The following is a 15,683-nucleotide window of genomic DNA, read 5'->3' on the forward strand; positions in this document are numbered from 1 at the left end:
GGCCCGAATGAACCGCAAAACAATGGAACGGTTTGTGTTGGAAGGGACCTTAAAACCAACCCAGTTCCAGCCGTGCCATGGGCAGGGAGACCTTCCACTACCCCAGGCTGCTCCAAGCTTTATCCAACCTGGCCTTAGGGATGGGGATCCAGGGGCAGCCACAGCTTCTCTGGGCACTCTGTGCCAGGGCCTCCTCACTCCCAGAAGCCAGGAAAGCTGGTTGTTTACCGGCGGGAAGGGGGAAGCCGAGGAGGAGCCCCTKGCATTTATTTTACTGACAGTAACTGCACCAAGGCACACGCGGCGGTCGCGGGCAGGAGGCCGCGCTCCCCGGCGGCTCCAGCGCGTCACAGAGGCGGCGAGGKCACCCCAATGCACCGCGACTGGYCGGGCTGTGCCCCGCTCCTGCCTCRYTCCCGGCCCGAYCCCATCAACTCCAGCAGAACATGAAAGTTACTCCMCGAAGGCGTCCCCGCCATCCCCAGGGCTCCAAGCGGCTGAGAGGCGGCCGCTCGGCTCGTCGGGGCCGCTCCTCAGCCTCGCTCAAACATGGCGGGCCCTCCGCCTCCCCTCAGCGCCGCCGCCGGATCAAGGCCTCCCTTCACGATAGCGGCTCCTCCGCCTCCCCTCGRCGGTGTCGCCGCATCGTCAAGCCCTCCTCTCACAACAGCGGCTCCTTCGCTTCCCGTCAGCGACACCGCCCCTCAGCTTCCCTCCAACATGGAGACCCCCGCGCTCCCCCTCAGCGACACCGCCCCTCAGCTTCCCTCCAACATGGAGATCTCAGCGCCCCGCGTCAGCGGCACCGCTCCTCAGGTTCCCTCCAACATGGAGAACCCCCCGCCCCCGCTCAGCGGCACCGCCTCTCAGCCTCCCTCCAACATGGAGAAACCACGGCCCCGCCTCAGCGACACCGCCCCTCAGCCTCTCTCCAACATGGAGAACCCCCCGCCCCCGCTCAGCGGCGCCGCCCCTCAGCCTCCCTCCAACATGGCCGTGCCACCGCTTCCTCTCAGCGGCTCCGCCCCTCAGCCTCCCTCCAACATGGCCGTGCCACCGCTTCCTCTCAGCGGCTCCGCCCCTCAGGCTCCCTCAAACCCGGCCGTTCCCCCACCTCCCCTCAGCGGCACCGCCCCTCAGCCTCCCCACAACATGGAGAACCCCCCGCCCCGCCTCAGCGGCACCGCCCCTCAGCCTCCCTCCAACATGTCCGTCCCCCCGCCTGCCCTCAGCAGCGCCGCCCCTCCTCCATCGCCCCTCAGCGACACCRCCCCTCAGCCTCCTCCCGACGGAGCGGCCCCACCGCCTCTCTCAAACGCCGGCACCRCCCCTCAGCTTCCCCCGCGGGCTCTTCCCGCCCGGCGCAGCCGCGGATCCGCAGTCCGAGAGCGGGCTGGGCGGGAAGGACGGTGCTGGATCGGTGCCGGCGGCGCGGGATGGCGCTGCCGCAGCAGTGCGAGGCCGCGTTCGGCACCGCGGACCTGTACGGCGTGCTGGGCGTGCGGCGGGGCGCGTCCTCGCAGGAGATCCGCCGCGGCTACCACCGCGCCTCGCTGCGCCTGCACCCCGACCGCGTCCCGCCCGAGCAGAAGGAGGAGGCCACGCGTCGCTTCCAGGTGAGGGGACGGTGCGAGAAAGGGAAGGAGGGAAGAAGAGACAAGGGGGAGGAGGGAAGGGGGCGGCGGCGGCAACGAGTGAGAGCGACCCACCGACCCCGGGTGACCAACCCACCGGCTGACCCCCACCAATTCCCGAGTGAGAGCGACCCACCGCCCCCGGGTGACCAACCCACCGGCTGACCCCCACCAATTCCCGAGTGAGAGCGACCCACCGCCCCCGGGTGACCAACCCACCGGCTGACCCCCACCAATTCCCGAGTGAGCGACCCACCACCCCCCAAGTGACTGATTAGCTTTTCCCCAAGTGACTGAATCCCAGTTAAGAGACCCTGAGAGACTGACCCACCACCCCTYGAGTGACCATCCCACTGACCATCCCCCGGGTGACCCCTGCGTCCCGCAGATCCTGGGCAAGGTGTACGCCGTGCTGAGCGACGAGAAGCAGCGCACGGTGTACGATGAGACGGGCATGGTGGACGAGGACGCCGAGGCGCTGCAGGACGGGCGGGACTGGCTGGAGTACTGGCAGCTGCTCTTCAAGGTGAGAATGGGATGGGCTGGGCGACAGAAGCATTGTGTGGCTTTATGTGTTTTTTCCTCTGAAATCCTCCTAGTGAGCGAGCCCTGTAACTCGCAAAGCGTCACTTCACTGCCCCAGGTCACTGTGAAAGACATCGAAGACTTCCACAAGAACTATAAAAACTCGGCRGAAGAGCTGGCTGATGTGAAGGCAGCATACCTGAATTTCAAGGGTGACATGGATCGGATCATGGAGTCTGTGATGTGTGTGGACTACACCGATGAGCCCAGGATACGGGAGATGATACAGGAAGGCATCAACTCGGGGGAGCTCCCRTCCTTCAAGGCTTTCGTAAAGGAGTCGAAGCAGAAGATGATGTCCAGAAGAAAGCGGGTAGGTCACATCAACTGTTTACCATAACCTTTGAATCTCCCTTGGCAAAAATAAGTGACACTGTTCCCAGGGTATTTGTCACAGGATTGCTGGGTTACACACCTTGGTGTTCATATCTGGTTGCCTGTGTTCATCACCCCCCAMCTCAAATCATTGTGAAAGACTTTTYTACTTCTTTATTTCATTGTTATACACAACAGCTTACTACAGTTTAGCATGTCCCTGCATTTATCTACAAAGCTCTGAGTTGCTGGAGTTAACAAAAACAACTAAGTGGTGAAAATACATTTTGGTTGACTTCTGGCAAGTGTGAAACTGCTCTGAGCGAAATGGACTTTTGGATACTTTKTAGAACGTTACATGCACTTCACAGTAATCTTTAGTTAATGTGTCTATCAAGACAAAAAAAAGTGGGAACAGGGACAGGGCCAAACATCACATTCAGCACTGTGAAAGCAAAAAAAACTTCCTGCTCTGCTAAATGGTAGAACCATAACGGGCTTCCCTTTGCCTTATTCCTCATCTGTGGCCAAACTTGGAAACCCTTTTGTGCTTCCCTGTAGCTGTTCGTACACAGATGCCAAAAAAACCATTTGGTAACTCCTGTGAAACTTGGTCAGGTAACATGCACAATACTTTTTTTTTTTAAAAAAAAAAACCTGTTTGCTCATTTAGGCAGAAAAAGAAGCTAAAGAGGCAAAAAAGACTAAAGATGAACTCGGCCTTGGTGGAGAAAATGACTTGCAAGCGCTGATTAAAGTAAGGCTTTTTCTGTTTGTTGAAGATAACCTTTTTACTGGCTTATAACTGTGTTTTCCCTGAGTGTCTTTGATTTTGGATCCTTGCAACTCTTCTGAGTTCCTGAGGTTAAAACCTGGCCTTAATGTTAACTGTATACTTTAATTTAATTAGAATCAGAGTACTGTATAGATTTTATTGCCTATGTTTTTTTTTTTTTTAATTTACAAAGTTATTGCATAAGTACTTGAAATACTTTAACTTCTAGTTTTAGGTAGTTTTGCAAGGAGTTTTTAAGATTATACTAAACTTTCTGTAGCTTGTATTCCTTGTTTACTATATTCCAGTATCTTGTGTAGCTATCAGTCTTCACTAGGATAATCTGTATTGGGAAGTTATAAAAGCTTTGAGTTTGATTGGTTTTCTTTTCCCCTYCCCCAGAGCCGAAGCAGAGATCGAGAGAAGGAAATGGATAACTTCCTGGCCCAACTGGAAGCAAAATATGGGAACAGTGCTAAGAAAGGAGGRAAAAAGACCCCAGCCAAGAAAAGAAAGGCAGAAGGAACAGCATAGACTGAATTAATGGGTTTCATTTTGTATAGAAATGTAGATTTGGGAGAATTTTGGATGTTTTCTGGTCTTTTGTTTTGGACTGTGCATTGACTGGCTGTAACTGGGAGGTGTGACATGGAATGCATCCTGAACAAGGAAGACAAGGCATTCCTGTGCTACTGTTCCAAATCAGTGTAGATCCATGTGTGCTACTCACACATTTCTTCTGTAACAAACCTCCTACTCTTTTCAAAAGTCTTGCGCCTCAACTCAACTGGTGTTTTTCAGATATTCCAGTAGTTTTATAAAAATAGTTTGGAAAATTGCAGATTTAATAAACGTGAAGTTGTTTTCTTTTTTTCCAGAGTTTTGCTTCCCCAGTTCTATGTTTCCTAAAAAAGCTGTTCAAAACAAATAATCAATTGTGTTGATTCTTCTGATTTCAGTCAAGTAAATCCTGCACACTTCCGTGGAGGATCATTTTTCAAAGGTGTAGGAGCCATGAAGTGAACACTTTGGGAGCTGAAGGCCCTCCGTGCATCAACAACAACATTCAGGGAGCTTCCTGGTGGGGAAGCCAGAGGTTAATGGTCTCTCTGTTCCCTTTTACTTGTCTGCTGTCAAAAGTTACCCTAATTCTGAGAAAGCAGAGCATATAATTGTGTTTTATAACATGGGGCTTGAAGGTTACTTTTATTACACAAAATAAATAACAGTCCAAGGGCAGTCCCTAGTGTCAACCATCTGTACAAAAAACAAAAAGGGTCTTAGGAGGGGACTGCACTTTTTAAACTGACTTAAAAAGTGCCATTATGCTAACAGAAGTCTATTCAAGTTTAATTGTCTGTTTTTGTAACTCTTGTGCTACAGAAAACTCACTCRATCCCTGAGGGATGGCACAAATACAAATGGGATGTTTATCTGCAGTTTGCCTGACATAACTGACACACTGCAGTGCTCCAGAAGAGACACTGTATTTTGAAATGGTTTAGTGAGTAGGCTTCTCTGATGAGCATTTGTTTCTCTCTCTCTGCAAACTTAAGAGCTTTAGACTGAGCTCAGAGTTATTTGGTTTTTTTTCTTAACTTCTGGAAATGCAAAGGCAGGTTAACCCAGTTACATTTGCAGTTTCCTGTATTTGATTAAAGCATGCTTGGATAAACTGGACTTAAGAGACTCAATATTGATTAAAAATTATTAGCTGGTTTGGAGTGGAGAAATATGGCAGCCACTTCATAAAGAATACTGACAAGTTTTTTTCCCATTCTAACTGCAATTTGAAGAATAATAAAATGTAGCAAAACAGTGCTCTTTACTTGGACTAGAAAGGAACAGCTGTTTTTGTGGAGCATCCTAACTTTGTTTAAATACAGCCAGTGGTTATCTTCACCTTGTTACATTTCAGTCTGGCACTCACTGTTWGGGAGTATGACCTTCAGCTATAACCACTTGTTTTGAGAAGCCTGTACTTCATGTTTTGTCTTTTCTGAAGCCACAAGGCCAGCTCCASCAAATACCTCTGTTAGGTCTGTCCCACAGGGGAGATACAGCTCCTAAAAGCTCCGTTCCATCTCTGGCTTCTGGAACTCTATGATAGAGTGCAGAAATCTGATGTAATTACAGGTGATTTTATAAAGGGACATTAAGGTATTCTATGGAATTACCATAAAATGTCTCCCCAGGAAGACTATTCTTTTTTTGAGTTCTGTCTGAAACTACTCATAGTAAGAGGTTTCTTTTTGCCTGTTCAACCTTCTTCAGTCACAGAGAAAGAGGTAAAGGGTTTTATTATAACTCAGGCAGAGGCAGTGGCATGCTACCCTTGGAGCTGCCAGGTCACCTGCTCTGCTACCTTAGTTCTATACACCTGTGYTCATACCTGCTGCAGCTACAACAGCATTCATCACTTGCCTGAGCTGAGTGCTTGCTTGTGCTAGTACAATATTGCTTTAAACACATAAATACAGTTTTTTTAAAATGTAAATCACTGCTGCTATGGAATGTTGGGTAAACCTTCCTAAGGGAAGAATGAGCAGGTCCTGCAGTACCTGCCTGTAAGGACATGAACCTGTCACCAGCCTCATGGAAAACAGTGCAGACTGAGAGTGTTTGCTAGGTTTCCTAGGAATTAGGCTTCACTGGAGTGTATTCACCCTTCCACTGGAGCATCACTTCCTCTAGTGGTAGAAAATAGAATGTTTAAGTGCACCCCTTCTAATCTTTGGCAGCTGCTGCTTAGATTTATATAAAAATAACTATCTGTAAGGAAGGGTGTTAGGAAACTCTGTGTAAACAACGTTGACCTTGCTGGGAAGGAGAGGTGGTTCATGACTCTGGAGAGGGATGGATGGGTGGATACTTCTCCATGGCATTTTAGAGCCCCTGTTTGCTTTTTGTGCCTGATCCACTTCGACCGTGAGCTTTCACAGAACCACGTTGTGGAAGACCTGACAAACAGAGATCATGGACAGCTTCAAGACTTCAGGAAGGAATTACAGCTTAGTACCAAAAATATCTCCTCTAGCTTAAAACTAAAACGTCTTTACTGTAACACATGGCTATCWACTGCATTGTTTATAACTTCCAAAAGGGGCAAAGTTTGTGCTTGCTGAGTAGCTGCATTGCAGGGAGCAAGTGTACTCCTTGGTATTTCACCAAGTATTCATGTCTACAAAGTTTTCCTGCTAATTTAATTTTTTTTTTTGGTCAATACAGTAGTCATAACATTCGCCTTGTATTTTTTTTGAGCGGGGGAGCAGATATTTAATTTCAGTAGGAACCACTCCTTGCTTTTCTAAAAACAAGTTACTTTAGTTTTAGCACCTTTGTTAACTTCAAGTTACTATTTCTGTTTCAGCTGGCAACTCCTGCTTTGAAAACTTTGACACTGAGATGCAGTGGGGCYGATTACATTAAGCTTCCTTAACTGATTTTAAATATTTGGTGGTAATAAAAACAAACAAAAACCCCAACAAAATGCATCCAACCATATTCTGGAGTAGAGTAGGATATAGCAAGGAYAAAACCTGAAATTAAAAATATGGATGGAATTTTGAAAAACTTCCCCAATGGAAATTATCTGTAGGAATGCATCCCTGTAGGAAATGCTTCCCTGCCCTAAAAGCCTCCTTTGTTTGATCTTACTAAGCCCTGTGAGTGATGAGCATACCTGAACTTGTCGATCCTCTCCTTGTCCAGGAGTGATTACTGTAATCAATAACAGTGCAAGAACGGCGGCGCTGGGGATCCGGCTGAAAAGACAGTTCAGCTTATTTCTGTTTGCATGAAAAAAAATCAAGATGCTAATACAGCTACAAACTACTTAATCATGTATTTAGAGATTGGTAAGATGTTGTAAAGGTCTGATGTTGTRAAGTTCTAAGGAAAGCTTAAAGAAGGGTCAAATCAACTTCAGAAATAGAAAATATACTTTTCTAATGCTTATTTAGAATGATCACTGGGCCAGTTAGAGGCAGTCTTGCAATTTCTGGGAATTGTTCTGTTCCAAAAGCAGATTTAATAACTGCTGAATCAAGAATGTTGAAATTATACACAGAAACCAGTCAAGCAGCTACTTAGAAGCTATTGATAAAATTACAGCTTTTAAAGCTTAGATAAAAATACTTGGTTAGATACAAGAAGGTATCGGTTGAGTAAGTGTTTCAATAAATTAAACAGAGTATTTGTTACTAAAATAGACTGGACASTGACTAATGTTAATTCTCAAAGCACCCTATTCAGTGATTAAGGATGATCTGGTGTAATTAGCCATGCTTTACCAAGGTTGTGTTGGTTGTGTTAGGCCTGGAGAAGGGATCAGGTAAGAACAGCTGCTCCTGGAGCTGCTGGGGAGTGTCTTGTGTCGTGACACAGGGAGCACGGCTCAAGTTCCCTCGAGGCTTCTGCAAGCAGAAATAACACAGTTATGAGTTCTTCTTAGTGCATTGAAAATAATTAATCCARGAATTAAAGCTAATTTTATACCCAGTTAGGAGGAGGAAAACATTCCATTTGCATTAATGAGAATTAAGCAGACAAATGGAGGTGATGCTGTGAGTCAAACCCGATACAACATTTTTTGTGCATCTATCTGACTTGCTGTCACAATGTAACAAACAAACTGGAACTCTTGGGCTGGGTAATTTGGCCAGCAGTSATAACAACTTTAGATTATTCAGTAATGAAATGAGATTCTGGTGCCTGTTACCGTTTGCCTGTGGGTTCCTGCGGTGCTCCCACACTCTGCCCCAGTGGTGGTGGCAATGGGTGGCAGGGGGTGATTTCTGTTTAGCAGCAGTGGGGAGGGTGATGAGGTCAGCTGCTCCTGTGCAGTCAGGCTGAARTGCACCAGTAAGAACAGAAAAAAACACAGAGTTTATATGTTTGGCAGGTGGAAAGATGTATTATTGCTAAGTTTCTTTGGCTTTCTAGAGTTGACTGTTCTGTAAGAATACTTTAGAAAAGCTTCAAACCATAATTTGCACTTAAAAAAAAAGACTTCCCCAGTGCTCTCTGCTTACATTAAAAATATATTTAAATAAAGCAGAAATGTCAATATTTCTTAGATTGACTGAAGCCTGAGGAAAGGGAACAGAAGCATAAAATAGTGGAAGGAGAAACTTCAGTTATGAAGGGACACGGAATAAGTCTCTCAACAATATATGACAAGAATGAGTTTAAGAGTTAAAGACCAGATGAGTTTATAGGTAAACTGCAAAACTAAAGGTCAACTACATTAATTTACAACATATGAAACAGACAGGTCTATCAAACCCTGCATTATTTCCTGATAACCCTGTGGTCCCTGTAAATGGTCCCATTAAGTCAGGTCATTGTACAAAATAAAAGTAAGATATTCTAGGTGTGATTGAGGGCTCTCTAAGAGCCCTTAGGYCAATCAGATAATCTATTTTAACAAMTTTATGGCCCAGTCTGAGCTAGGATAGCAACCTGCAGCATGACCTCCAAAAACTGCAGACTTTTAAATTTATCTTGAAAATAGGCTGCAGAGAAAGACAGCCATGCCAAGAAAGAGATGGTGGTGTTCTCTTTGCTTGTAGAGGACAGGCTGAGGTCCCTTGTTGATGTGCAAGACCACCTCAATACGCGATTCACAGAATCGCAGCTGCAGGACAGTGAACACCAACTTCAACAACGCAGCTTTCTCAGAGGAGCTGTGCTTTAAGGGCCAGTTCCTCTCCTTACTCCAACAATCCATGTTCTCCCTACCCAGGGATGCTTTCCATGTCCCCTGAGCATGGCACCCTGCAGGGGGATGTTGTTTTGGGGACGTACAGGCGCCTGCTGGCATCGTCCCCGGAGCACGGGGCCCCGATGGGACGCAGGGTCCGTGGCGGGGCGTTCCTCCTCCTCCTGCTGCAGGATAGGGATGAGGTGCTGAGCTCCAGGGGACGATTTGGCCATGTCCTAGTGGAGAGGAAGGAACTTGAACCTGGCCGTTTGTCATCCAGCTCCCTGACAAAAAAAAAGAGCACAAGACAAAAGAGAGTTGGTCAACATCACAACTACTTTGTTACCAAAGTACTCACCTACAGGTGACTTAAATCATGAAATACATGGGCAGAAATTATTTGAGTCCATTTTTAAAATAACTGTGTCAAGCAATACTCTTTCATAGAAGACAAATAAACAAACAAACAAGGAGGAAAATAACTCAGAATTGCTTTCTCCAGTGAAGGAATTTATCTCACAAAGTTTTGGGTTGAATCCCTCTGACTGTGAGAGTGCTCTACTTTATTTACAACAGGTGATCTGTAGTTCTTACAGTGTTTTCTCCACTACAGGCAGGTTCCTGTGGTGTAACTGGATCCCATGGATCACCATCAAGCCATTTAGGTTACGCTGAGAACCACTACTCGACTCTTGAGAGAGACTTACCTGAAATTTAAAAAAAATAAGTAAGTAAATTACTGTTTCACAGAGATACACACACACATATTTACAGACTTGGTGTATCATTTTGGAGAAAAGTCATTCATTTCTTCCATGACATCCAGATATCTACCTGCTTATGTTATTTCCCCATCTAAGACAGGGATCTTAGCATTTCATTTTTTTTGTGCTTAAGAAATGTGTCCTAATAGTTAACATTTTCCAACGGAGCAGCTCATTTGCAGATMTTCCAACAATGACTATAACCAGAAGCTTTATGAAAATAATTTTCAGCATATATTGACACGTCAAGAACAGATCTGCAAACTTCTTTTCTGAAATACAGACTGATCTGGAAAAAAATTTCACCCACCATAACAAGAGCAAAYAGAAAATAGCAGAGGTTTAATCCCATACATACTTGAGGTGTTTTTCTCCTCTTTTTGCTTTTGCGGCCACATCTGGGTTTTGGGCACTACACACACAGTGAGGGGACAAAAGGGACAGGAAGGAGGAAGAAATAAAGGAGAAAGAAATAAAAATAAGAAGGAAAGAGTTGAATTAAAATGGAATAAACAGGTAACACTGGTGCTCACCACTCTGAAGCAGATCATCTAAGCAGATTTTACAGTTAAGTTCAGTGTCTGAGAAAAAAAAAACTGGTTTAGAACTGCACTGAGATTTTCTCCTTCTTTCTTCACTAGATAAACTAACTATGAATGTGAGAAKGGGATCCCACACACAATCATCAATCTCACCATTTAATTTAAACATCATCATGTGGAAAAAACTACATCCTTAATCAAAAGCCACCACACAGTTGTCCTACATAGATATAAAATACTAAGTTTCAAGGAGAAAAGCAGGAATTAAAACTTCCAACTGCATAATAACAGAACTTAAGGGTCAGAAAGGACAGCCAGGATTCACACAAAGTCCTAATGTGTGTCCTGTGTACCTAAACATAACCAGCCTGTTTGCTGAGGTAACTCTGTATTGATTCATCCCCTCACAAAAGAACAGCTGGCTAAAAAYCCTTACTAGATTTGATGTCACCGAGGGCATCTTCGTGGGCAGCACACGAGGTAACAACGATGGCAGAGGATCCAACTGCAAAGGGCTTCTGGCATCTGCTCGGAGGCTTTCTACTGTTATGATGTTTTTCTCATCATCTGTGCAAAGCAACAGAGAATTCCTGTCAATACTGGCATTGCTAGTTATGGGCAGTGCTACGTATCCAAATTTTTTTTGAGAGAAAGTCCTCTTGGGTGGTAAATTCTGCTAAGTCTTTTGAAGGCACGTCGCACACTGTTGGCAAAATAAGCTTTTTATTCCCACTGAGGAGATCATTCCCAAATACATCTCTCTCCCATGGCATCCACACAAAATTAGCTGAAATTCCCTTCTGAGCCCTCACTTTAACTGTGATCCTTACCAGAGGCTGAGCTTTCCCAGTGCCTGCAGATCAATTCCTCCATGCAGACCAGGACTTCACTCCACACATCATCAAACACAAATGTGAGCACGGAATCCTTCATGCAGGAATAGGGAGAGACAGGGGGAAATCCCAATTTCCGTCTACCAGAGGACAGTCCCATCTTCCTCTCATGCAGCTCCTCCTCCCTATAAAAATGTAAGCATTATCTGCACCAGAAACACATTTTCTTTCTCTCCTGTATTTACTCTTAGTTTCCCACTGACCTCAATGAGAAATCACTGACACACCCTGGTTTCCCTATACAGAATGACTATAAATGATACTTCAGCAATAAATAATTAACCCATGAGATCAAATTCACATTAAAAAAAAAAACAATATTACAGTGATATTTCTTCATCACACTGTTAGGCTTCATATCTCACGAGAGTACAGAATCTTGAAGACAAGAGAGTGATATTTTTTGCAGCAGTGTCTCTCTGGCCTGGTCAAAGCAAGAAACGTGACAATTTTAATTTAATGGTCCATGTAGCTAAGTTGCTTTAATTATTAAAACCCATTAGGTATCAGGAACTGACAGCACCCTTCAGAGTCTTTACCCAGGCCAAATGTTCATATTGTTGGGCTGAATAAAGTAAAGGGGTAAAAACATAAAAAGAATGATAGTTGTTTCTTGACAAGCATAAAATCCACCCTTGTTCATAAAACTACCACTGAAAAATCCAGGAAGGTACAATTCCACCCAAAATGCCAGAAGGAACACACTGCTCTTGCATAACAAACAGCTGTGAATTTGACATAGTATAAAAAATAAATTGTGTTTAAACACATTTCATTAAATACACAGGCTCTTATGATGGAATGAATTATTCAAACCAAGCACAAAAAAGGACAGCATGAAAAATTATCAAAAAATTCCTAAAAAAATTCAGAAAAATAAATTGTCTAGGAAATGGGTTGGTAGAATTCCCAGTGCCCGGGCAACCTCAGGTGTTTGAAAGTTCTCCAGAAAAAAGATAAATAAACTCATCAAGTACGTGTATCTGAACTGCAGGAACCCTGGGACACTGGACACTGGTACTGGCTGCTGTGTTAATATTCAATACCTACACATCCCTGTGGTCAAATGCCARATATTCCTCCACTATCCCCTCGGAGAGAATGATTTCCTCTTCCCCTTCGTCGCTCTCTGAGGAACACAAGGTCACAGGACTGGAAGGGTCAGCCTTTTTGTGAGCAGGAACAACAAAAAGAGGCATCTTCTTGCCACAAACGCTGAATCTGAGTAGGTGACAGTTTTCAGAAATCAGAAATAAAGATAAGTTATTTTTCCACCTCAAATAATTGAGAGACAGCTCGGTAGTTAAGGGCAGGCAGTAGCGAGGCCAACAAATTAGTCATTACAGTAACAACTTTTGGTTTGGATATCTTTTAATTCTTGCTAAGGAACCTGGAACTTCAGGGGAAAAATACCCAAAGCTAATTAGGAAGCATTCTAAAACATTAAACAATAAAAGCAGCAGTGATTTGTATTTTTGAAGTCCTGTACAAATTTAAGAGATGATTAACAATAAAACCAGCTGCAATACATATAGATTCTTAGGAAGTCATCAGCACCAAAGGTATTTCTGTTTACTGACCMGTTCACTGTAGTCAGCAAAAGCACAGCTACGTATTCTGGCTATTCTGAGTGTACTAAACTCAGTTAAAAAGGAACAAAAAGAGTGTGCTATGTTCAAAACTCAGCCTAACAAGAAGGCTGCACATTTTAAGAAGCAGAGAACAAACCTGCCTTCCTAGCTTGGTACGATCCAGACTCATTGCTGGTACTTACTCATCAGAATCTTCTTCCTGTGGTGAACTTAGATCTGAGGGAGCCAAACTGCCCAAGGAGGAACTCGAGTACCATCCGTACCCTTCGTCTGTGGGGATCACCAGCTGCTTCCCCACCACCCTGCCATGGCAAAAGCAAAGGATAAGTACAGCAGAAAGCCTTGGAAGTGAGATTATTGAAGGGCATAAGAACAGCTGCAAATCCGAAACGTTTTCCTGGGAAGCTGTGCAGCTTTCCTGCTGCCAGTTTCAGTTTTCTAAGAGATTTCTGCTCTGTTCAGGCCAAGTCAGTTGAAACAATCTCCATCAAGGAACCAAATGTGAGGTAACAGAACGTTTATTAACGACAGACAGGCACATCACCAGAGTGATCTTTTCATCTTTATCTACCACATAGTTGCATAAAYCCACCCTGACACTTGCTTTAAGAGCAACTGTGTCCATCCCTACCCTTGCTGTAGCATTGGTCTATCCATAAAATACCTGAGATGAGGAAAGCTGGAGGACCATTGGTGACATTCCTCCCGCAGTCCCTCAACGTGAATGTTGTCCTTCTGCTCATACAGAAGCTCATCAATTTGTCTGAACATCTGTTGAACTTGTTGTGTGGCAGCTTTATCAAATTCCTAGAGAGGGAAAAAAACAACCTAGTGAATAGCATTTGCAGTGTTTTTAAAACTAATTTTCAAAATATAATTGAAAAAGACAAATATTCACTTAAATCTTAGCAGGATTGCATGGAAAGATTTTAACTTTAAATAAATTTCTCCCAGAGATGATCTTTTAACACAATAGAGGATTAGTTACTTCCAGTGTCCACAACCAACAGAAACAAAAAAAGAAATGCAGACTGGTGGGAAACACTGAACCTGAAGGATGGCCAGGTCCTCTGTTACATGTAGATAGAAAATGGGGTCAATTCTGGGGTCATTAAAATCCAAACAACTCCATCTCACATCTCAGAAGGCAACAACAAACTTGGCTTTGGTGGATGGAGAATAAAACAAACATTTCTAAATGTGAAATTTATTCTGAAAATAACGTCTTAAGAGCTTACTATATTTTGAGAAACATGCCAGTATGCAGAAGCTTGATAAACTCATGCCGAGTGTCTGAAASTCATCCAGCCATGGCTGGGGTTCCACAGTAACAGCATTAAATTATTTGCATTTTCAAAATGTTTGGTGGAAATTCAGAATATTAACAGAATAGTGTGAGCCTAATATGTTTTGAACTAAAGGATGGAAAGAGGTAAAAAGATGTTCTTTCTAAAATCACAACCATGATTTTTTGACAGATCTAGTCATTTTTATTTTYACATATCTTTGCAGTGGTATTTCTGTGCTAGATTTGGCTTGGATGATTTACTCACGTCATAGCCCCAAGAGAAGGCTGAGCTGTCTTCTGTGGAGGTGTCAGCACAGCTCTGACTAGCAGTCCGTGCATYCCCATGATCATCCGACTCCTTACAGATTCCTGACTCCCTGAAAAGCACAAAAAAAGAAAAGGAAGAATAAATAAACCCACAATAAACAATGAGAAATAAAGAGTGTAAATAAACAAAGCCCAGCTCTATCAGAACAGGTGTATCAGAAGTGCCATGAAAAATACCTGGAGTTCTGTCCGCGGTTCTCAGCTGCGGGTGTGGCTGAGCACACCTGAGCCCGTGGCTCTGGCAGTGGGTGATRCCTCAAGGCATGCTTTGGGAGTCCTTGTCTAAAAAAAAAAAGCCAAAGTGGAAATTGGCATTACATTACTTACAAGAATAAACATTTACAGAGTTCCCAACAAGTTTTATAGGTTTTYCTTTTCTGCTTCTCAAGGACTGTACACATTTATTATTATTAGGAGGCTAATTCTTGTCCCCAAAGCTGTAGGTTTAAGGTGTCAAAACTAACTCCAGGATAAATATGGGGTTAAAAGTCTTGGCTTCAAAATCAGTTAAACTTAAGATGTTGTGAATTGAGCTACAGTCCCCAAAAGCAGAGACAATGCCATTATCCCTCTAGATTAATTAAATTAAATAGAACAAGAGTAACCGAGTAAGTCAGAACGGACCCAACTCTTGGGACGGGGGAAAAGCCAGTTTAGGGATTTAATCGCGTTCTGTCACGCCGGTGTTTGGCCGGGTCCGTGGCTCAGGAACCCGGGAATTTTGGGAGCCATCTCCCGTGGGGCACATGGGGTGACCGGGCCGTCACGGGGCCCTGTTGGATGCTGGGGGGAGCGCGGGCGGCAGGCCCGGGACCGGGGCCGGGGGAATCGGGATGGGCACGGGGATTGGGATTGGGATGGGGATGGGGATCGGGAGCGAACCGGGGGAACACTATCCACTCACGCCTGCACCGGTTTGCGTGCGTATCGCGATATCATCCTCAGCGCCGCCGCCCCGCCGCCGCCATCGCGCCGCTCCTCCCGCGGGGGCGGAGCGCGGTCCCGCCGCGATGGAGGCGCTGCGGCGGCCGCCGGTGCCCGAGGACGCGGTGCGCTACCGCCTGTTCGCGGCGGCGGCGGCGGAGGGGGGCCCGGGCAGCGAGGCGCTGCTGCGGCGCTGCGCTGAGACGGTGCTGGTGCGCTTCGCTCCGCTCCTGGCGGCCTACGTGTGGCAGCGGCAGCCATTCCGCCTGCGCTGCGTGCCGCGCCGCGGTGAGCTGCCAGCGGGCTGGGACCGGGGCCCGGAGGGGACGTGCGAGGGGGA

The 15,683-nt window shown here is 45.4% G+C and overlaps 3 protein-coding genes across 3 annotated transcripts in view; 2 read left to right on the plus strand and 1 right to left on the minus strand.

The window, feature by feature from the left end:
* The first annotated feature begins 1,309 nt into the window (after positions 1-1,309).
* Positions 1,310-4,188, plus strand: DNAJC9 (DnaJ heat shock protein family (Hsp40) member C9). Its single transcript, XM_057381097.1, has 5 exons — positions 1,310-1,616; positions 2,023-2,160; positions 2,278-2,532; positions 3,208-3,291; positions 3,712-4,188. Exons 1-5 carry the CDS (start codon positions 1,437-1,439, stop codon positions 3,841-3,843), a joined length of 789 nt encoding a protein of 262 aa, XP_057237080.1. The 5' UTR covers positions 1,310-1,436; the 3' UTR covers positions 3,844-4,188.
* Positions 4,189-4,235: 47 nt separating this feature from the next.
* FAM149B1 (family with sequence similarity 149 member B1) lies at positions 4,236-15,501 on the minus strand. Its single transcript, XM_057381099.1, has 15 exons — positions 15,324-15,501; positions 14,597-14,701; positions 14,358-14,469; positions 13,469-13,611; positions 12,987-13,106; positions 12,263-12,433; positions 11,150-11,337; positions 10,756-10,886; positions 10,136-10,189; positions 9,608-9,720; positions 9,118-9,297; positions 8,030-8,159; positions 7,602-7,724; positions 6,992-7,073; positions 4,236-6,269 (listed from the first exon to the last, which is right to left on the minus strand). Exons 1-15 carry the CDS (start codon positions 15,356-15,358, stop codon positions 6,196-6,198), a joined length of 1,761 nt encoding a protein of 586 aa, XP_057237082.1. The 5' UTR covers positions 15,359-15,501; the 3' UTR covers positions 4,236-6,195.
* Positions 15,403-15,683, plus strand: part of ECD (ecdysoneless cell cycle regulator) — a 10,228-nt gene continuing 9,947 nt past the window's right edge. Inside the window, exon 1 of the mRNA XM_057381096.1 lies at positions 15,403-15,631. Within this exon, the coding sequence (XP_057237079.1) occupies positions 15,430-15,631 (202 nt within the window). The 5' untranslated portion in view covers positions 15,403-15,429. The remainder of the gene's footprint in view (positions 15,632-15,683) is intronic.

Source organism: Malurus melanocephalus, unplaced genomic scaffold, assembly GCF_030028575.1.
Source record: "Malurus melanocephalus ecotype Western Australia unplaced genomic scaffold, MMel_1.1 scaffold_491, whole genome shotgun sequence".
NCBI lineage: Eukaryota > Metazoa > Chordata > Aves > Passeriformes > Maluridae > Malurus > Malurus melanocephalus.